General features: G+C 37.0%; 2 protein-coding genes and 1 pseudogene across 3 annotated transcripts; 2 read left to right on the forward strand and 1 right to left on the reverse strand.

Annotated features, from left to right (window-relative positions):
• Positions 1-1,460: 1,460 nt before the first annotated feature.
• Positions 1,461-3,343, forward strand: LOC145134388 (uncharacterized). Of its 2 annotated transcripts, XM_079069240.1 has the most exons (4): positions 1,461-1,679; positions 2,131-2,331; positions 2,774-2,832; positions 3,189-3,343. In XM_079069240.1, the coding sequence occupies exons 1-3, from the start codon at positions 1,569-1,571 to the stop codon at positions 2,825-2,827; spliced, it is 366 nt and encodes a 121-aa protein (XP_078925366.1). In that variant the 5' UTR covers positions 1,461-1,568; the 3' UTR covers positions 2,828-2,832; positions 3,189-3,343. The 2 variants fall into 2 exon arrangements, with proteins under 2 accessions (XP_078925366.1, XP_078925367.1); XM_079069241.1 differs by lacking the exon at positions 2,774-2,832 and having other exon boundaries at positions 1,464-1,679.
• Positions 3,344-7,640: 4,297 nt separating this feature from the next.
• LOC145128967 (PRA1 family protein B4 pseudogene) lies at positions 7,641-8,540 on the reverse strand (annotated as a pseudogene).
• Positions 8,541-13,495: 4,955 nt separating this feature from the next.
• Positions 13,496-14,173, forward strand: LOC145131109 (uncharacterized). The gene has a single exon (XM_079065842.1). It carries the CDS (start codon positions 13,496-13,498, stop codon positions 14,171-14,173), a length of 678 nt encoding a protein of 225 aa, XP_078921968.1.
• Positions 14,174-22,603: the final 8,430 nt, after the last annotated feature.

The raw sequence follows: 22,603 nt of genomic DNA on the forward strand, positions 1-22,603 counted from the left end.
CAGGTAACCATTTGTGAAAATTATTTCAATTTCTTTATTCTGGTTTGTGTTGTTTTCTTCTATTGTTGTTCTAATTTTTTTGTTTTAATTAAACTATAGTTCATGAATCGTATGAAAGATTGATTAGCAATTGTTTAAATTGATAAAATCATTTAGGAAGGTTAATGAAATTGGTTTGTTGTTTAAATGTTGATACGAACACAGATAATGGACGAAAACCTCACCACTGTTGTTGATTGTGAAAGATCTTTAAAAATGAAAAAACCAAAATTCGGATGGGATAATCGTAGCTTCATGGTGTTGCACTTGATGGTCTTTGTACCTATGAATTTTCTCAGCATGGATGAAGCCATGATTCAAACACTCCATGTGCATATTCGCACGAAGAAGAAAAAAAGTCATCAGAACAAAAAGCGTGTACGTATAGGTTAAGAAGAAATGTGAAAGAGATGTGGATGGGTGACCCTATTCCAGCAAGTGTGTCATCGAGTCGACTCATTAGTGAGTTTGCACTGACTCACCGGGTTATATGTATTCACTAACCTGCTTACTTAGCAGGTGACTAGGCAGGAATACGAGCTAAAATGGGTAAAATGACATTTTCAAACCGTAAAACACAAGTATGTGCCCCTAAAATGCAAAAAATAGTCATAAGGGACCATTTAAACCAATATAAGAAAGTTTGTTGGGCTACAATGATAATAACCGTTTTTCCCATTGAAAACTACACATCCTGGGCTTTCTAAACATATAAGATACACCATTTTTTACTTCTAGGTCGTTCCAGACTTTTCGTTAAAGTTGATCGAAGAAGTATTTTCTCAGATCATCAAATATATTTTTGTACACTAGATATCCAGTGACAAAAACGTCATAACTCTAAAAAATACATGCTTGTTTTAATAGGAAAAAACACATGTAAAGCTTTTCAAACAGGGGCGGAGCTACTATGTAGCTCGGGGTAGCCCGGGATACCCCTCCAATTTTCCCGTCAAATGTAAATTTCGTGTTTTTGTTCGGAAATCCGTCACAAATCCGTTGGAAATCCGTCACAAATCCATTGGAAATCCGTCACAAATTCGTCACTAATCCGTCAGCAATCCATCACAAAGTCTGATAATTATAAATTTAGTGTAAATTCACTGGTTTAGTGACGATTTTGTGACGAAAACTTCTTTTGGTAACAAAAAGTTTCTGATAGTGCAACCCCTAAAGAATCTGTGCAACCCCTGATTTTTCTTTCTGTATCCGCCACTGTTTTCAAACATATAAAAAAAATACATAGTTTTTTTGACTTCTAGATCATTTTAATTTTTTCACTGAAATTGATGAAACTGGTTGAACTAAAAACTATCAAGAGAGATAAACTAAAAAATAGGTTTTTAAAAAGATTGCTATTCTCCATTTTTTTAGGCCAAAATGTTGCATTTGGGTTGAAATACCAATTGGAGATTGTTAAAGGTTAAAAAGACAAACTACATGAGCCCATTCTGGCGAAGCTTCTAGGTCTCGTTAGTGCGTGTTTTGAGGGTTTTCCAAGACAAAGAGTGTGCGTGTAGAAGAAGAAGATGCCGTGCCTAAATCTGTCAACCAACGTCAACTTGGACGCCATTGACACGTCCTCCATCCTCTCCGAAGCAACCTCCGCCGTCGCCAAGCTCATCGGAAAACCAGAAGCTGTATAACTCTCTCTTTCTCTCTATATCCGTTTGCTAAATTTCGATTAAAGTCATAGAGCATGTTCATGTTAGATTCATCCTAAACTTAATTTACTGTAAATTCACGCTAAGCTCCATTCGCTGTAAATTTCGAATTTTAGGGTTTACCAGAGTATGTGTTTTGCAGATTCAAATTCCAAAGTCGGTTTGAGTAAAACTTCAGTATTCTCGATTGGAGACATATCGCCATAATTTATCTTTACGCAATTGAGTAAATTGATTAGTCCAAGACAATTAACTGGAGATTTATGGTGACTCGTTTGAGTAAATTAAACTATATAGTCTGTGATTCGTTAAATTTGATGGTGTTCCAAAGGCTTTTTCTCAAAAGAAACTTCTTATTCATAATACTTATGCATCCGTTCTTTAATCTAAAGAAAACTGTATGACAATTTGATGTTCTATTCCACAGTATGTGATGATTGTGTTGAAGGGTTCTATACCCATAGCTTTTGGAGGTAATGAGCAACCAGCAGCCTATGGTGAATTAGTGTCAATTGGAGGACTTAATGCTGATGTTAACAAAAAGCTGAGTGCTGCAGTTGCAGAAATTCTTGAGTCAAAATTGTCTATTCCCAAGTCAAGATTCTTCCTCAAATTCTACGATTCAAAGGCAAGATATTTATTCTCATCTTCTCACTATTCTCAAAAGGGCTAAATGCAAAAAATACCAATCTACCTTCATTCATTTGCTTTCGTTTTTCTATTCTATCACACCATTATACTTTGAAATTTCTACCAATTACATCAGTGTCATTGTAAAAGTTGGTCAAATTCAGTCCAAATTGGTCAGATAGTCAAAAAGTTATATTTTCCTTTTGAACTTGAATAGAAATCCGTTTCCCCTTATTTTATACAAATATTTTCAAAGTGTAGTTAAGATTTTTAGACAAGTTTAGTAATTTAAATGTTAAATGTTTTACATGTTATATGATATTATAATAATAATATAATACACAAGTATATGAAAAAAAGTACATTGCTTTTACTTGCATTTAGTCCTTTTCAAAATGTGTGTCATTTGTGTTCTCATTTAAATTTTGGTGTGTATTTAGGGTCATCAAAGTCAAGAAAATGCACAGTGTTTGCATGCTTTACACCAGTTCTAGATCATGTAAATCACCCTTCACTATTTTTAGAATCAATACAATAAAATCATTTACAATTTTATTATTATTTATATTTTATACACCCAATGTCCCGACGAATAGATGCAATGTTTCTGGAAAATTTATTTGAGAAAATAGCAGAAAACAAGAGCTAAAGCCTAAATGCAAGAAATAATAACATACTTTCATTTATTTGTTTATTATAACACCTTTCATTTATTTTTATTACATAAATTTGCTTTCAATATAAATATTGTAATTTGTAATAGGAACAAATGAAAGTAAGATAACATATAAACAAATAAATAAATGTAGATTGCTAAACTAATACAATTATTATTATTTTTTTACTATTTTTCAGGGTTCTTTCTTTGGATGGAACGGGTCTACCTTCTAAGCTTATTAGGAAGTTTATATGTGACTTGTGACTGAATTTTCAGATGCCAAATTGCCTTGTCATGTTGAAATTCGATGTTATTTTGGGTTATTAATAAAAAATCTCTATAATTACAATAATTTAATTTGGCTTTTTTATTATTCTTGTTAGGTAGCTCGTTGTAGCCTACATAACTACTATGGCGCCGATTTTATAACTTTAAGAGTAAAATTACATATTCGTCCTAATGGTTTGGTCCAATCTACAGGTTTTGATCCAATTTGGAAATTTTAGCTTACATTGACTTAAATAAAATTATCAACATAGAGGAGATAATTTCTAATCAACCAACAACAAAGCTTATACAAGGTGGGATGTAGGGTGATAGAAATAGAATCCATTCAACCCTACTGGCACATTCGTTCCACATCAACTTTTTTTTTTCCTATTACTCTTCCATTTTTCATAACTTACAATGCATGGAAACAATATTTTTCCCGGCCCATTCAATCTACTAAATCAAAAACATAAAAAACAACATTGGTACAAGTCTTTAGGTCATTGGAGAGAGAGATAGAGTTCCTCATCCCATCAAAGGGCCTAAATGCGGTACCAATCACAAGGTGGAGGTGTTCCTCTGGCTGGCGGTACTAAATGCGGTATCAATCACAAGGTAGAGGTGTTCCTCTGGCTGGCGGTAGTGACGGTACCGCCATCCAAAAATCAGGAGCCCGAAGCTATTCCATCCACCCTAATAGTACACAAAATAAACATGAAACTAGCATCAACAGACATAAGGGTGAACATCTGGACCATGACCCGTACTTGGACCGGTTTTATACTATCAGACCGGTTCTTTTGTACATGAAATCACACTCAAATAATACCAATGCTTTATCGGTTCGGTATACCGGTTCTCGATTTTGGACTGGTTCTTGCTTTTTATTGCTTTCAGCTTTTATGTGTATTTTGTGAAAATTTTAAAATTTACATAATTCGTTTTTTGAAGTCATATTGACATTTGATCTTTTCCGGCATGTAGTTTAGAGTTTGTACTTCAATTTAGGTTATAATTTCATCAATTTTGGTTCCATATTCAATGAGTTACATTCCCTGGAATCGGTATATCAAAGCTGAAAGTTATTCAAGTTTTTAGTTTGTATGTGTGATTTATGAAACTATTAAAAATTGCATAACGCATTCGTTTGAAGTCGTATTGACATGAGATCTTTTCCATCATGTAGTTTGTAGTTTGCATTTCAATTTAGGTTATAATTTCATCAATTTTGGTTTCATATTCATCGAGTTACATTCATTCGGGATATCAAAGCTGCAAGTTTTCAGCTTCTATGTTTTCTTCTTTTCTATATTATAATTAATCCTAAATTCCTAATTCATTGTTTATGCTACATCAAAACCTTACGTATTAGTTTTAAGCCTCGTAATATTTTTCTTTCCCAAAAAATTAAGTTTAGCATAAAAAAACTAATTTTCGCCACTTTTTCCAACTTGTAACATACGCATCGAATGTTGTACCAGTCTGACAGATCCAAAAATCGTAAAATAGGTAACTAAACTAGTATGTCTCAATAGGTACGGTCCGCGATTCCCATAATCCTCTCAAACTAGTCCGACTTTGGAACTGTTCCGGTTCTAATCCGACCGATTCGACCAAATGTTCAACCCTTAGACTACTATATATGGACAACATGTTAAGACATGTTATAACACCATTTTGGTGCCACCTCACCCTTGGTGTTATAATACCGGTTAAGGAAATGATCAACATGTTATAACACTTACTAATTTCCACGTCATCATTTTTTTCGATTTATTTCCTTTTTACTTATTTCGATTTAATAAAACATGTTATTTAAATAAAACCTAGTTTTTTAATTAAAGATAACATTTAAAAACTAAAAAAGATATTACAATAGTCCTAATTTAAAACGATAATCCTAGCCCAAATAAGTCTTCCGAATCTTTTCCTTTATCGCTCGAAGCACTTCAAAATCTTGGGGCGACAAACATTCTTCACTAAAGCGAAGAATTTCCAATTGGTTCCTCATTTGTGCTTGCTCACAATGCTCCCTCTCTTCCCGTGCTTGCCTACGAAAGAAATCCAAGTGCTCACGTTGCACTTCAACTATTTCTTTTGCTATTAAATTGTGTGTCAAACTTCCCTTTCAATTCCCCCGATTCTTGTGCCCTTTTTCCAACTTCATCTGCATGTCGTTGAGCGTGCTTCACTTTTTCGCGTCCTACCGATTTTCGTAGCGGGGAGATCTCTTCGATGTTGTCCGGGATTCATCGGTGTCAGCGTTGAGGTCGATGTTAGTCTGTGCATCGGAAACGTCGAACGAACTCGAATTTCATGACGTCTTCGATTGTAACTCCGCCAATGTTGGAGTTTTAAGCCATTTTGGATCGGATCACAACATCTCCCATGCTTTTTCATACTCGAAAACATGACCCATTTCGACGCGATATTATTCTTTTGTGGCTCTGAACAAATCAAAATCGTTGGCGCCACTTTGCTTTTCCGAAACAAGTTTGTTGTAGATCCCATTGAATTTGGTGCACCTATGATTCATTGGAGTCCACTTCCTACTAAGCATATCGATATTGCAATATGAATTTTTCTTCATAAGAGCGTGAAATCTTGCTTGCACGACTTCCTAAAAAGAAACTTTCCTCATCTCATTTCCTTGGCGCTCAATTTTTGACGTCCCACACCACGCGGCCGCCAAAGCGTACTCCTCATCCGGTGTCCACCATAGTGGAAGTTCTTCACTTTCTGCGACCACTTTCCCTTTCCCTTTCCCTCTCTCACTCCCTCTCCTACTACCTCCCGATTGCGTTTCGGGAACGTTATCTCCCAATGGTTGTGTGGGTGGTGGTTATTTGTGGCATGGAAGAAAAAATATTGTAAATGTTTTGTTGTAGATTTGGGTTATGACCAACAAGATTTTGTTGAATGTATGGTGATGTAGGAAATTGCATTGGGGTGTGGTGGGATTAAAAAAGCTTCATTGGAATGGTATTTGGGGCGAGGTTTGAGAGTTGAGTAGGTTGATGTAGTTTTCATATTGCACGAATCCGACCGGAGCAATTGTGTTTGTTTGTGGGTTTGTGTTTGGTGGATGGGTGTTTGTGTTTTGCTCCATAATTTGGTTGAAAAGTGAAATGATTTTTGTAAATATTGAGAGAGAGAAAAGAATCGTGTACGTAAAATGTTGTGTAAAATATGTATTTATAGGTAAATTTATTAAGTAATTTTTGTTTAATTAAACAGTTTCTCAACAGTCAATTTGACCGTTCAAATGGAAAATGTTCGCGTTTCAACCCGTTGCGACGATAACATCTCATCCCATAACGCGAGGCTGGGACGGTATTCCAACCGTTACCACGACATTATGTTCTATCTACGTCGACAATAACGGGCAATAACAACCCCAATACTCTAAATAGACATATATAACATACAAAGAATCCTTATACACGAATACACCTAAAAAAGTAATGACAACATTTAACCTCAAAACCGTTAATTTCATTAAACATAAACAAATATTTGTTTTGTTTAGATATCTCAAACTTTTTTCAAAACATTTGACTATTTAAGTTGTATTTTTGTTCTACTTGAGTAATTTAGAAATAAATATTATTTTAAATTTATAAAAAATATTATTTTGACGATACCAATGCAAATATAATTCTTGTTAAAATTTCTCTAAAGTTGTGTGATCAATTTGATGCGGATTTGTATAATTGTACAATACAACATTTTATGTTTTGTATAGTTGTACAATATAACATTTTAAAACAAATATCGTTGTATATAGAGAAAAAAATATTGTGTACAAATAACTTTTCAATTTTTAGTGTTTATGATTTTAGATATTTTATTTTGTTTTTTCTAAGTTTGTTAACTTTATTAAATATGTTACAATTTATACTAGTACCTAACAAATAAAAATAAATAAATAAAAATATACGTATGATAGGAATTTTTTTGGCTTGAGCTTATAAATTTACAAATTTTGAAAAAGGTTGTTGATGATAAAACCTCCATAATTGAAAATATTCAAGCGGAAAATATTGCAGCTAACAATTAAACCTCGCTAATTAATCTTCTTTAAGTGTAATACAAGTAATTGTATAATAAATATATAAATTTGGTTTCTGAAAAATGTTGGCATTTCGTAATTATATTAGAATTTCACCAACAAAAAAAAATCAATTCATGATCTAAATCATTATATTGCAAAATAATGACTGAATAAATTGAAAATGTCTATCATAATTATGTTTTAAATATGATCTAAAATGTTGGCTCAAAAGAATTATGAAGTAAACGTTAATAGAAGAAATATGAAGGTTTACATTGTATTTGAATCTATCATGAATCAAAGATTACAAGAATATCAGTTTTATCTAATGAAGCAACAATCAAGCTTCAATAATCCTCATAAAAGATATGGACAAGAATCCTTAAAAATAATATGGATTCTCACATATATTCAAAAGAATTCAGAAACAAAACGATAGTATAATTTTCACACCTTTTATTAGATTTTCTACATCCGAAATCAAGCACGAACTGGATTGATGATCGGAGCGGCGGATGCAGCAGCATTGGAAGCCGCGCCGCCGAGTAACGATAAAAATCCGGGGGGACCTCCAGGCTCTTGTTCGTCGAGAAACAGATCCTCCGGAACCCTGAATGCACCATGAGCACATACGATTCCAGATCCAACAAGCACAGCCGATATGAGAATAGATCCAACGCTCGTTAAAAACACCAAAATGATGCTCAAAACGATTAACATGCCTAGGGTTTCACGCTCCGAAAACGTACGTCCGAGCACCACCAACGGCGGTTCGGTCGGGCGGAAGAGGTAGAGGAAGATCCAGGCGGCGAGGAGCGCAAGGAGAGTAATGAGAGAGAAAGGGTTTGTAAGGAGAGAAACGCCGATTACGGCGGCGACAACGGTGAAGTAATTGATGCGAAAATATGCGTAGTTCTTTCGGATCCTTGTTGTAGCATCGGTAATGGATTCAGGTTTGGAGAAGGCAGATCGGTCGACGAGTTCGGGCCATGGACGGCGATCGGAGAGACCAGAGCGAACGGTTGCGGTGATGTGATTGATGAGTGCTCGAACAGCAGGGGTGGCGACGGGAGGCTGGGATTCTTCGGCGGCGGGAGCTGTTTTTTGGTTTGAGACGGGGAGGATCGCCGGCGGTGGAGGGGCGGCGGCCATTATGGCGTTTGATAAAATGGTGAGTTAAGAGTTTGTTGCAAAATTGGAAGAAAAATGAGATTGGAATTTGGTTATTTGATTATGACGGTTGGGGTCGTTAATTACAAGTTGTACTTAGTGCTTTATATGTTGTACGTTTGTTACCAACGTGTGAGGAGAGAAATAGATGCTCATTTTGTGGTGAAAAAATTCCAAAAATTAATTATTTTCATGAGTTTAATTCTTTTTAATTTTTATCCCATTAGTAAGAAAATATTTCATGTCATGTGTCATTGTATATTTCAGACAGATTTTGATTTTCTATGTAATGAAAGCTTAAAAAACAGAAAAATAAATTAAATATTTGTTAGTTTATCTGATAGCAAAATTAAAAATTTAAAAATATTTGAATTAGTTTATATTCATAGAGTTTGTAAAACTATATCATGCATTAAACTTGCTTCCTTCTTTTAATAGTTCACTTTGCCATCCTCCCTCTCATTGCACTGCTTTTTACAAGATTGAAATCCTTTCACAAGCCACTTCCTCTTCCCATGTTAATAACTCATTTGTGTTGCATTGAAGGTAGCTCGTTAGTACTCCTCATCACACATATCGAATTCTCTTAAAACACAATTGTATTCTTGGATTAAACCTGAATTGTCATAAAGGTTTAAACAAAAGAACATAAACAAAAAGTGATTAGAAGAGAAGGTAACATGTATTCATAACTAAACTCATACATGTTGCACTTTAGACACTCTTAAGACTTGTTTTGCTTAATGCTAAACTATCCATGACATCATATTCTATACTAGGATGGCATTTTCCACATGCAACATAGTTACAATGTTGCTCCTTTCGAATAGTGGTGATGTTCCCAACAAACACCAACTTTGTTTCCTAATAACAAAATAAAAAAACACTTTGACAATGGAAATTGTAGGAAAATAATATGAGACGGTACATATTTATTACATTTTCCAAGTCCCTAAGAACAATGGCCAACATCCTTTGGAAACTAGGAAAAAATTTTAAGAGTCAGATCAGTATTTAGACCTTCTATGTCTAAAAAATTTTATGGTTCAACAACTATTCACTGAATTTTGGATGCATTGCATATGCCATTGCGAAAAATAATGAAGTAGCCTCCTATAATGTATAAATTTTCATATATTTTAACATGTTTATACCATTTTCTGAAGTCCACTATCTCTCAAGCCATTGAGTTGATAATAACTCTTTTCCTAAGAAACAGTTAATTCACTTATGGCCAAATTATACAAAGTTCAAAGTTCAAACTTAGTTATTTCAATCAAACCATTGGATCTTTTATATATATATATATATATATATATATATATATATATATATATATATATATATAACTTACCTTGCCATTGCCGAACTTTACCAAACTGAATGAGCACCACCACATGTTCACCAACAATAAAATTACTAATCTTAGATGAAAATTCATCGGCATATTCAACCTATACAGTATAGAGAATACCTTCTAGACTAGACAACAAACAACCATCAAATATTAATATGTCTTATGATTTATCCCAACCAAAGTACATGGAATAATTTAACTAACTGTGTCTTACCCATATCGTGCAATTCAAAAAACACCCTCTTAGCACGCCAACCATCCTTCGCAGTTAGCATCAAAGCAGTATACCATGTCACATCACCAATTGTTGGAACTTTATATATATAAAGGAATTACAAGTTGGCAATTTCTTTTGTATCCCACATTGGTGGGGGGAAGAAACTTTTGTGGGTTTATAATCTTATTCCATTGATAGACGTTCAAAGGCTTTAGTGGATCAAGGAATAGGTCAAGCCCGCGCGCGCCTAGCCTGGCACTAGCCGATGCCGCGAGTGCGCGAAAATGGAAAGCCTCTCTCCCATGGGGGCCCGTTTCATGCGTTCTAGGGTTTCGATACCTATAAATACTGCCCCCTAGGAGCTGTATTGACTACTTACGAAAATGGAAAGCCTCTCTCCCATTCTTTGCGTTTTTTCCTGGTTTCCGAGTATTCGCTTTGTGTTTGTCGATTTACAGAGGGTTTCGATACCTATAAATATTGCCCCCTAGGAGCTGTATTGACTACTTACGAAAATGGAAAGCCTCTCTCCCACTCTTTGCGTTTTTTCCTGGTTTCCGAGTATTCGCTTTGTGTTTGTCGATTTACAGTGCTGTTGGAAGATTGATAGATCTGCATTAAATCCTGGGGTTTTACTCTGTTGCTTACAGCCAGTAGAAGCGAAGTAAAAACCTTTAAGGACAGGAGTCCGATCCGTGCAGTTGTTTCAAGTTCAAGATCAACCATCAACAAGTCGGTTTTACTTTTCTGTCTTGCATTTAATTTCGTCCAACAACATGACAGTCTTCTTCTTCCTTTCTTATAATCAGATCTAATCGTGAAGGATTGATCTGGTTTTGGACGAAACTTGGTAAATATAATAATAATAATTGGATTTGTTATTCGCAACTAATCGACATATAATTCTCAATATTATTTGTCGGTTTCCTTGCGTGTCTATTAGTTTGTATTTCAACAATCTTAAAGGTTTTTACTTATTGTGATAAATCAACGTGTGAGGAGAGAAATAGATGCTCATTTTGTGGTGAAAAAATTCCAAAAATTAATTATTTTCATGAGTTTAATTCTTTTTAATTTTTATCCCATTAGTAAGAAAATATTTCATGTCATGTGTCATTGTATATTTCGACAGATTTTGATTTTCTATGTAATGAAAGCTTAAAAAACAGAAAAATAAATTAAATATTTGTTAGTTTATCTGATAGCAAAATTAAAAATTTAAAAATATTTGAATTAGTTTATATTCATAGAGTTTGTAAGACTATATCATGCATTAAACTTGCTTCCTTCTTTTAATAGTTCACTTTGCCATCCTCCCTCTCATTGCACTGCTTTTTACAAGATTGAAATCCTTTCACAAGCCACTTCCTCTTCCCATGTTAATAACTCCTTTGTGTTGCATTGAAGGTAGCTCGTTAGTACTCCTCAAAACACATATCGAATTCTCTTAAAACACAATTGTATTCTTGGATTAAACCTGAATTGTCATAAAGGTTTAAACAAAAGAACATAAACAAAAAGTGATTAGAAGAGAAGGTAACATGTATTCATAACTAAACTCATACATGTTGCACTTTAGACACTCTTAAGACTTGTTTTACTTAATGCTAAACTATCCATGACATCATATTCTATACTAGGATGGCATTTTCCACATGCAACATAGTTACAATGTTGCTCCTTCCGAATAGTGGTGATGTTCCCAACCAACACCAACTTTGTTTCCTAAGAACAAAATAAAAAAACACTTTGACAATGGAAATTGTAGGAAAGTAATATGAGACGGTACATATTTATTACATTTTCCAAGTCCCTAAGAACAATGGCCAACATCCTTTGGAAACTAGGAAAAAATTTTAAGAGTCAGATCAGTATTTAGACCTTCTATGTCTAAAAAATTTTATGTTTCAACAACTATTCACTGAATTTTGGATGCATTGCATATGCCATTGCGAAAAATAATGAAGTAGCCTCCTATAATGTATAAATTTTCATATATTTTAACATGTTTATACCATTTTCTGAAGTCCACTATCTCTCAAGCCATTGAGTTGATAATAACTCTTTTCCTAAGAAACAGTTAATTCACTTATGGCCAAATTATACAAAGTTCAAAGTTCAAACTTAGTTATTTCAATCAAACCATTGGATCTTTTATATATATATATATATATATATATATATATATATATATATATATATATATATATAACTTACCTTGCCATTGCCGAACTTTACCAAACTGAATGAGCACCACCACATGTTCACCAACAATAAAATTACTAATCTTAGATGAAAATTCATCGGCATATTCAACCTATACAGTATAGAGAATACCTTCTAGACTAGACAACAAACAACCATCAAATATTAATATGTCTTATGATTTATCCCAACCAAAGTACATGGAATAATTTAACTAACTGTGTCTTACCTATATCGTGCAATTCAAAAAACACCCTCTTAGCACGCCAACCATCCTTCGCAGTTAGCATCAAAGCAGTATACCATGTCACATCACCAATTGTTGGAACTTTATATATATAAAGGAATTACAAGTTGGCAATTTCTTTTGTATCCCACATTGGTGGGGGGGAAGAAACTTTTGTGGGTTTATAATCTTATTCCATTGATAGACGTTCAAAGGCTTTAGTGGATCAAGGAATAGGTCAAGCCCGCGCGCGCCTAGCCTGGCACTAGCCGATGCCGCGAGTGCGCGAAAATGGAAAGCCTCTCTCCCATGGGGGCCCGTTTCATGCGTTCTAGGGTTTCGATACCTATAAATACTGCCCCCTAGGAGCTGTATTGACTACTTACGAAAATGGAAAGCCTCTCTCCCATTCTTTGCGTTTTTTCCTGGTTTCCGAGTATTCGCTTTGTGTTTGTCGATTTACAGAGGGTTTCGATACCTATAAATATTGCCCCCTAGGAGCTGTATTGACTACTTACGAAAATGGAAAGCCTCTCTCCCACTCTTTGCGTTTTTTCCTGGTTTCCGAGTATTCGCTTTGTGTTTGTCGATTTACAGTGCTGTTGGAAGATTGATAGATCTGCATTAAATCCTGGGGTTTTAATCTGTTGCTTACAGCCAGTAGAAGCGAAGTAAAAACCTTTAAGGACAGGAGTCCGATCCGTGCAGTTGTTTCAAGTTCAAGATCAACCATCAAGAGGTCGGTTTTACTTTTCTGTCTTGCATTTAATTTCGTCCAACAACATGACAGTCTTCTTCTTCCTTTCTTATAATCAGATCTAATCGTGAAGGATTGATCTGGTTTTGGACGAAACTTGGTAAATATAATAATAATAATTGGATTTGTTATTCGCAACTAATCGACATATAATTCTCAATATTATTTGTCGGTTTCCTTGCGTGTCTATTAGTTTGTATTTCAACAATCTTAAAGGTTTTTACTTATTGTGATAAATCAACAGACTAATGGACACTACTTCTAGCCTCGACTTCATGAACCAAGAGTTTGCCAAACTTGACCAATTCGATGGTCAGAACTACACCCGTTGGGCCGAGAAGGTCAAGTTCATGCTTCATGTTTTGAAGCTCGCCTTTGTGTTGGACCCAGAACTGGCACCAATTCCTGCTAATCCAATTCCCGAGCAGGGGAAAACTGTGGACCCAACGGTCATCGCAGAACTGGAAAAGCAAAGGACTCTACGTAGAGAGTCTGAGGAACTGTGTGTGGGTCACATCAAGAATTCCCTGTCTGATAGGCTCCATGATCTTTACGCGCCGGTCAAAGATCCAAGAGCGCTATGGAGTGCGTTGGAACTTAAGTACAAGGCACATGTGGAAGGTACTAACAAGTACCTTGTGTCTAAGTACCTAGAGTTTCAAATGGCTGATGGCAAGTCAATCATGGAGCAAGTGCATGAACTCCAAGTCATGGTTAACAAGTTGAACGCACTCTCCATCTCTATTCCAAAACTCTTTCAGGTTGGTGCGATCATCGCAAAACTGCCACCCTCGTGGAAAGATTTCTCTAAGAGAATGATGCACAAATCTGAGGACTACTCCTTGGATGATCTGATGAAACACCTCCGCATTGAGGAGGAAACTCGCATCAGGGACAAGCGTGGCAAAGTTGGATCGAGTGTGTGATATCCCATTTTCACGGCCAGAAAAGACCGATTTTGTTTATGCTTTATAAAAATCAGAGTACCTCTTTTAATAAAAACGTTGCGGAATTTGTTCCTAGAAAAACATGATAAATATGTTATCAAAGCATTTCCGAAGAAATGTATTTTTATCCATTTTAAAACATTTGGGATGTCATCGTCAATACAGAAACATAAGCATAAACAGATCTTACATTCATTTACACTAGTGATCTACATCTCTTTTAAATCCCTCAGTGTAAAGTAGCTTCATATCGACACCTATGATACAAATAAGCTTGAGTGGGTCAGGTTGGGAAACCTGGTGAGTACATAAGGTTTTCAACCCACAATAATTTAATTATTATGTTTAAACATCAAACAATCAACCCAATTACCCATCCCCATTATCTTCCTTACTCTTAAAGATCTACCCTAAGAATCATCTATCCTGCATTCGTTCATTTCGAAGCCCATTGCTTCCAGGGTTTATATGATAGGCACTAAGTCCATAGCTGCCAATGCTTGTTCGTAAAGCACTAATTACATAGCTGTTAAAGTTTATTCATCGGGTATTAAATCCATAGCTACCAGTGTTCAGCTAATAGGTACTAAATCCATAGCTACCAACGTTTATTTAACAGGTACTAAGTCCATAGCTACCAATGTTTATCTAATAGGTACTAAGTCCATAGCTACCAATTTTTATTCGATAGGCACTAAGTCCATAGCTATCGATGTTATTTGTTAGGCACTAAGTCTATAGCTGTCAATGTTCACTCATATCATCTTTCATCTCTCATCATTCATCTACCCATGTTTTACCCAACATATTCGTAGATATAAAATACATATACAGTTTAAATTATTTAAAACATATATAAAATCGTTCATCCAGCATAGAAAGCAAGTATTCAAATAATATGCACACTTATATAAAATACTTCATATCTATGTGCAAGATGAAAGTAACTATGCACTCACTTGTTAAAGTGATGATTCCAAACTCGGGCAACGCTTCACTTTTAACGATTCTATTTTCCTTCGACGAAACCTAGCATTATTATCGCCAAATTTTAGTCTAATATTTACCGTGACTAATTATTAGTCTTAGCATTATTATTATTATATAAGCGTTTAAACAATATTTTCCAACCACTATGTACAAACAGGGGTCAGACATAAAACACCGGAGGGCAGGACCATTTTGGCATTTAGCACTTCTGAAATTCAACAACCCTATGCGGCCCTTTAAACCAGATTCTCGGTACCGCGAGTAGTTAAAAAGATATTATAACGACACTTATATGACCCATAATAATAGCTCAAATAATTATTATAAGGTCCTAATAACGTTACTATATTTAAATAAAAGCTATATTAAAAATTAGGTAGGCGTATCTTACCTACGAGGGGGTTTGGCTAGAAGCCGGGCTCTGCAGGGGCAGGACTTCCGAGCCGAAAGCTCTTCTTCTCGGAGCCGTCGAGCGCTCCGGGGCTTTCTTCTAGCGCTAGGGGAGTTTTTTTTGGGAGGTTTAGAGAGAGTGTAGAGAGAAGAAAGAACGGGAAAGGTGTGAAGAAAATGAGGGTGGGAGAGGTTCTATTTATAAGGTGAAATATGGCTGAACTTGGTGCCACATGTCACCATCTGGTGGCAAGACTTGGGGAAAAAGCAATGATCAAGATTGTGCCACATCACCCATTTTCGCACAGCACACTTCCGACTTCTAAAATCCGTACTTTTCGCATACGAGCTCCGTTTTTGACGTTATTTATATCCACGCGTAGGTAAAAATAAGATCTACAACTTTCCTTTTGACTCCGTCAGCTAATTCTCGACCGATCTTAAATTTAATAGTAGAAGGTGGCTACATTGTTAAATGTCCGCGTAAAATTCATAACTTCTACATACGGACTCCGTTTTCGTCTTTCTTTTTGTCGTTGAGTTCCTATTAATGATATCTTCAATTCTCATTTAGGTCGCGTTGGCCAAAAACCGTTCGATCTAAAATTCGAGTTTCGGGTCGTGCACTGCTAGGCCAAATCTTAGAAAAATCATAACTTCCTCATACGAAGTCAGATTTGGGCGTTCTTTTTATGCACACTCTCGGTTTAACGTATACTACAAATTTTGTTTAGATAACTAAGGCCAAAAATTCATCTATCGTAAATTCACTATTTACGTCGCGTAGTGTCGTGCCGGTTTTGTCGCGAAACTTCGACGAGGCCATAACTTCTTCGTTATAACTCGGATTTCGGCAATCTTTATATGTACGAAACCCTTGTGACGTATTCTACAACTTGGTTAAGATTACTCCTTCTAAATAATCTTCCATCAAAAACTCATTTCTGATGCTCATTGTCTCTACATTGACTAGCTCGGATCTACGGGCGTTACAATTATCTCCCCCTTAGGATGATTACGTCTCGGAATCATCAACGAAACAGGGCTTGTATAATGACTCCCTACGTTAACTTTTCATCCTAGGTAATAACCGTAACTTCTATGTTGCTTCGAACGAGTATTTAACTCTTGGACTCCTTGACTGCAGGCGGTGCTCGATCTTGCACCTGCTCCCTATCTCACGTTAGACTCCAAATTATGACCTTCAAGTCACAATCTCGATCCTTAATGGAGACTGCTTCTTCTTCTTAACAAATTTAAGATAAGTTCTTTTATTACTACAATGGACCGATGTGTCATATTCTAATGACCTATCATCGCATGTTGCAACGCTTAGACTCAAGTCTCTTAGAGTCAAATTCCAGAACAGACTATACCTTCCTTCATGTTCTAATCACATCTTAAAAGGTAGCATTTCTAGCTACAAGCAACTATCGCGATACCTCTACTGATCGCTTTGATTATCTTTTATTTCAATCTTCTGGCTTAAGTCAGATGCTACATCGAACTTGGTTCTCTGAACCAAGTAACATACTCATCGTAGTCGGACTCAATTTGATATGACCACTAGGGTCAGAATAACAGTCATATTCTTAGTCATTACCAAAACGATGGTAACGTCTTACTTGAACAAAATGGAATCAATTACTAGCTTCTTGGTAACCTTGTGACTTTCCTTGATTCAAGTGTGAGTCATGTGCTTCCAATAGTATAGGCCTCTACTACCATTCACACCTACTCATACTAGTCCCAAGTATCGTCTCGCAGTTTTTTCAAGTCATCATTCAAGAAAATCACATAACAACTTAACACACTAGATAACAAAACGAAGGTTTTATATTATTCCTTGAAACGATTACATAGGTGTTCAAGTTCACCCTAGACTATGCCTCTATTAGGCTACACCATACGATACTATGGCTACTGCATAACTCGATCTTCGGATATGAAGTCCTCATCCTTAATTCCTCGCGTTGTTATCTGCTTCGTCGAGGATCATGTGGAATGCCCTTGGCTTTGGCGGTGCCTCTGGCCTTGCTGCTTCATTTTTCTTTGGGCAGTCTCTAGACATATGCCCCTTGCTTCCGCATCCGTAGCATACCTTATCATTTTGTGTATAATCCTTGGAATAATGACCGATCCTCCCACACTTGTAACAGGTTACTTCTCCATCGCATCTTCTTAAGTGCTTCTTCTTACACTTTTCACACCACTTGGCTCCATAACTTTGGTTATCCGGGTTAGACTTCGGGAACTTTCCTTTCTTATCAGGTCTTGAGGATTCTTCAAGCTTCCTCTTCTCTCCAACTTCAGCTTTTTCCAGAACCTTTTCCCTTATTTGGGTCTCAATATTCTTGGCTACCCAGATGGCGGCTTTCAAAGTGGTTGCTTGCTTAAACATTGGACCAAAGTCCGCTGGTAATCCATGGGCAAACTTGTTGACCTTGGAGAGTTCAGTTGGAACTACATAAGGAACAAGCTTTATTTTCTCCGTAAAACTTGCAGCGTACTCGGTAACGCTCATTCTTCCTTTCTTTAGGTTCTGAAACTCGTTGTTGATCTCTAGTAAATCCTGTTCAGAGCAATACTGCATTTTTAGTTGCACCAGGAAATCTTCCCAAGACATCTTGCTTGCTTCTCCTTTGGGCATTGTATCTGCCAATAACTTCCACCAGCTCAAGACTCCGGTCTTTAGTTGTCTGACCGCAAAGACGGTTTTCTGCTTGTTGCTACAGTCGCAACTCTCAAACACCATCTCCATTTCGGAGATCCAGTCCATAATCTCTACAGGCTTTGGGCTTCCTGAGAGACTCGGTGGTTTTGCACTCAAGAAGTTCTTATACATTCGCCCGTCCTTGTCGCTTCCCCTCTCCGGGCCATTTCTTCGTTCTCATTGAGTCCCAGCTTGACTCACAGGGCGGGTGTAGTTCCCTTCCTCCGATTGCTCGGGGACCAGTTCAGGTTGTACGATCGGTATTGTAGCTTCCTCTCGGTTCTGTTGAAGTAAGTGTCTGGTCTCCTCCATTTGACGATCCAACATCATTTGGATCATCGCTTGTACTCCGTCCATAGTGATTGGCTCAGGAGCGGCTACCACAACAGATATTTGCTCAATCACTGGGGGTTGATTCCTGTTTCCGTTCGCGTTTCCGGCTCCGCTTCGGGTTCCACCACTTGGCTCCATAACTTTGATTATCCGGGTTAGACTTCGGGAACTTTCCTTTCTTATCAGGTCTTGAGGATTCTTCAAGCTTCCTCTTCTCTCCAACTTCAGCTTTTTCCAGAACCTTTTCCCTTATTTGGGTCTCAATATTCTTGGCTACCCAGATGGCGGCTTTCAAAGTGGTTGCTTGCTTAAACATTGGACCAAAGTCCGCTGGTAATCCATGGGCAAACTTGTTGACCTTGGAGAGTTCAGTTGGAACTACATAAGGAACAAGCTTTATTTTCTCCGTAAAACTTGCAGCGTACTCGGTAACGCTCATTCTTCCTTTCTTTAGGTTCTGAAACTCGTTGTTGATCTCTAGTAAATCCTGTTCAGAGCAATACTGCATTTTTAGTTGCACCAGGAAATCTTCCCAAGACATCTTGCTTGCTTCTCCTTTGGGCATTGTATCTGCCAATAACTTCCACCAGCTCAAGACTCCGGTCTTTAGTTGTCTGACCGCAAAGACGGTTTTCTGCTTGTTGCTACAGTCGCAACTCTCAAACACCATCTCCATTTCGGAGATCCAGTCCATAATCTCTACAGGCTTTGGGCTTCCTGAGAGACTCGGTGGTTTTGCACTCAAGAAGTTCTTATACATTCGCCCGTCCTTGTCGCTTCCCCTCTCCGGGCCATTTCTTCGTTCTCATTGAGTCCCAGCTTGACTCACAGGGCGGGTGTAGTTCCCTTCCTCCGATTGCTCGGGGACCAGTTCAGGTTGTACGATCGATATTGTAGCTTCCTCTCGGTTCTGTTGAAGTAAGTGTCTGGTCTCCTCCATTTGACGATCCAACATCATTTGGATCATCGCTTGTACTCCGTCCATAGTGATTGGCTCAGGAGCGGCTACCACAACAGATATTTGCTCAATCACTGGGGGTTGATTCCTGTTTCCGTTCGCATTTCCGGCTCCGCTTTGGGTTCTTGCCATTTCGATCTTATTCACCAAATTAGGCATTTGGTGTGAAATGACGAGAATTAAGATAGGAAAGATTTTATTTACGATCGACGTGTAAACCTCCCCATCACTCCGAAAAGTTACATGTCAGTTCTAATACTGTGACACCAGTCAAATTTTGGTCAAAAATAAATTGATCAATAATCGTAATTGGGATGAACCAAGTGGTAGAGTTTGTAACAAGGTTTCCAAAAACATAAAGAACACTGAAATCCGAGTTATAACGAAGAAGTTATGACCAATCGAAAATCCGCGGTAAAACCGGCAAAACACTGTTCAGTGTAAAAAGAGAATTTTCGATAAAAGGATTTTTAGCCTTAACAATCTAAATGAAAGTTGTAGAGTATGTTAAACCGAGAACGTTCATAAAAAGAACGTCAAAATCTGACTTCGTATGAGGAAGTTATGATTTTTCGAAGTTTCGGTTTAGCAGTAGACAGCTAAAAATTCGAAATATAAATCGATCGATATTTAGCCGACACAACTTAAACAAGAATTGAAGGTCTCGTCAAAAGTAGCACAACGGTAAAAAGACAGACGAAAACGGACGTCGGATGAAGAAGTTATGAATTTTTAACGGATTCCCGTCCCGATCTGTTTAAAATAATAATATTAAAAATAAATTCAAAATCAGCCGACAAAGTCTAAACGAAAGTCGTAGAGTATGATTTTACCTACGCGTGCATATAAAGAACGTCAAAAACGGAGCTCGTATGCGAAAGTTATGATTTTCACAAGTTTTTGGCACAAAAATCAAGAAAATGTGGAAAACCGGGAAATTTCGCTGAGTCACCTCGGACACGTCATCCCTCGCATGCGAGGCCTCCACGTGTCATCCTCTGGTTGGACCGAGCTTCACGTGTCGCCTTCTGATTGGACCAACTCCGCGGTCCACTGAGCTGCGGACAGCCTCGCAGGAGACACCCCGCGGATGCTCCTCGGACACCCCCTCGCATCGTGGCATCCTCCCATTGGACCGAAGGCTGGTCCTATCCGAAGCTGCCAGCAGCGAACCACCTGACCGAGCCCTCGCCACATGTCCGAACCGAGACACGCGTCTTCTTTCCTTCGCTGCCACATTGCTGATGAGTCACCCTTCGGCCGAACCCTCGCACCCCTATCTAAAGGGTGCGAGCCTTCTCGGATGGAATGACATTTTCACCCCAAAACTTCCCAAAATTCACATTTTAACCCCGTGAACTTTCTCACGACCCCCAAGGCCCCGGTATCGTGTCTAAAGCCCGAAGCAAGCCCCGGAGCCCCGGAATTCTCGAGAAGTTATCCTCTCTCCTGCCGAAACTCTTCCCGATTTGAGCCGGTTTCTCGTCAAACAAACTCTTTTCCGGGAAACGAAACGCTGCCCGAATCACCGCTTATCAAAGTGAGTTCATACCCCTATAATTTACCTTTTCAATGGTTTTTATATGCTTTTTAGGGGGGAATACAAGTTTAACACAATAATAAATTGTGTTAATAACTGTGTGTGATAATAATCACACAGAAAGTTTCCGTATGCTTTTAAGAATTACCAAATACTTCCAAAATAACTTAAAGCCATGTTAAATCTTAAAAGTCATGTAAACTCTGGTAAATTCTTTGAAAAATGTTTTATAATCTATTTCAAAGTATAAATGCCAAAATCATGTTTATATATGTATAAATATATAAATAAGATTTGAAGGGCTTAGGACTAATGAATTATCTTATATCCTTTTCCTTGTTTGGATGTGGAATTAGGGTTGTATTATTTGTCCGAAGGTCGTTTCCTTCTTAATTATATATATATATATATATATATATTATACATATATGAGTACAAAAGGTTACTCCTTTTGCTATCATCACCTTTGTATCAGGCTGAGCAAAGGTGTTCATCCATGAGAAACCATGCTAGTCAGATAGAACATATAAATTATAATAGGTATAATTTATGATTCAAAACTAAATATACAAGTATGATTCACGACTGTATACTTTCCAAGGAAATTACCAGAATACATTCAACTATACCAAGATATGTATAATACCTTTAATATACGAACAACATATTAAAGAAGTAAAGATACATCATACCTGGTTTGCATTAACAAAGGTACTATACAGAGTACCAGAGTTAGCAAACACGTGGTAATGCCGGGTTTGCATTAGCAAAGGTACTATACAGAGTACCCGAGTTAGCAAACACGAGGTAATAATACATCCTGTCGGGTTTGCATTAGCAAAGGTACTATACAGAGTACCCGAGTTAGCAAACATGAGGTAATAATACATTCTGCCGGGTTTGCATTAGCAAAGGCACTATACAGAGTACCCGAGTTAGCAAACACGAGGTAATAATACATTATACCGAGTTTGCATTAACCAAGGGTACGATACAAAGTACCAGAGTTAGCATTCACAGGGTAATAATAATACATCGTAAATCTCGTTGAAACAATAAATTTGTGAGACCCTTCACGGTGTACTTATCTAAGTACGACCTTTTAAGTCCTGAACTATTAGCCAGAATCTCTTTTCGGGGAGCGTGAATTTGTGTATAGATCTATATGAGACTAACAATCCCACACCTCTACTGTTCACTACAGTTTGGCCGGCAGGCCCAGGGTGTCAAATATCATTCCATTCCGACGCCTGAAGAACGTCGTCGCAGGCATATCAGTCATATTAGTATGGTTAATAGGACTCACATGGATAAAAGAACGAGTGAATTACAAAGTAATATACTTCTCTTATAACAGTAAGAAAAGTTAATTACATCCCGACCAGATATACCTTTAGTAGTTTTTACTTACAGTAAAAGCTACGTATCATGAAATCAAGTATTGTACTTCTGCTTTTGAACATTTAAAACCACAAGGCAGTATTA

The sequence above is a fragment of the Lactuca virosa genome, chromosome 8, assembly GCF_052849685.1.
Source record: "Lactuca virosa cultivar CGN04683 chromosome 8, Lactuca_virosa_CGN04683_v6, whole genome shotgun sequence".
Lineage (NCBI taxonomy): Eukaryota > Viridiplantae > Streptophyta > Magnoliopsida > Asterales > Asteraceae > Lactuca > Lactuca virosa.

Excerpts from the sequence above, each read along its gene's own strand:
- LOC145134388 (XM_079069240.1), top strand. The coding sequence starts at position 1,569 with ATGCCGTGCCTAAATCTGTCAACCAACGTCAACTTGGACGCCATTGAC. Across the intron at positions 1,680-2,130 it reads TCATCGGAAAACCAGAAGCT|TATGTGATGATTGTGTTGAA; the intron begins GTATAACTCTCT and ends TCTATTCCACAG. Across the intron at positions 2,332-2,773 it reads TCAAATTCTACGATTCAAAG|GGTCATCAAAGTCAAGAAAA; the intron begins GCAAGATATTTA and ends GTGTGTATTTAG.
- LOC145131109 (XM_079065842.1), top strand. The coding sequence starts at position 13,496 with ATGGACACTACTTCTAGCCTCGACTTCATGAACCAAGAGTTTGCCAAA.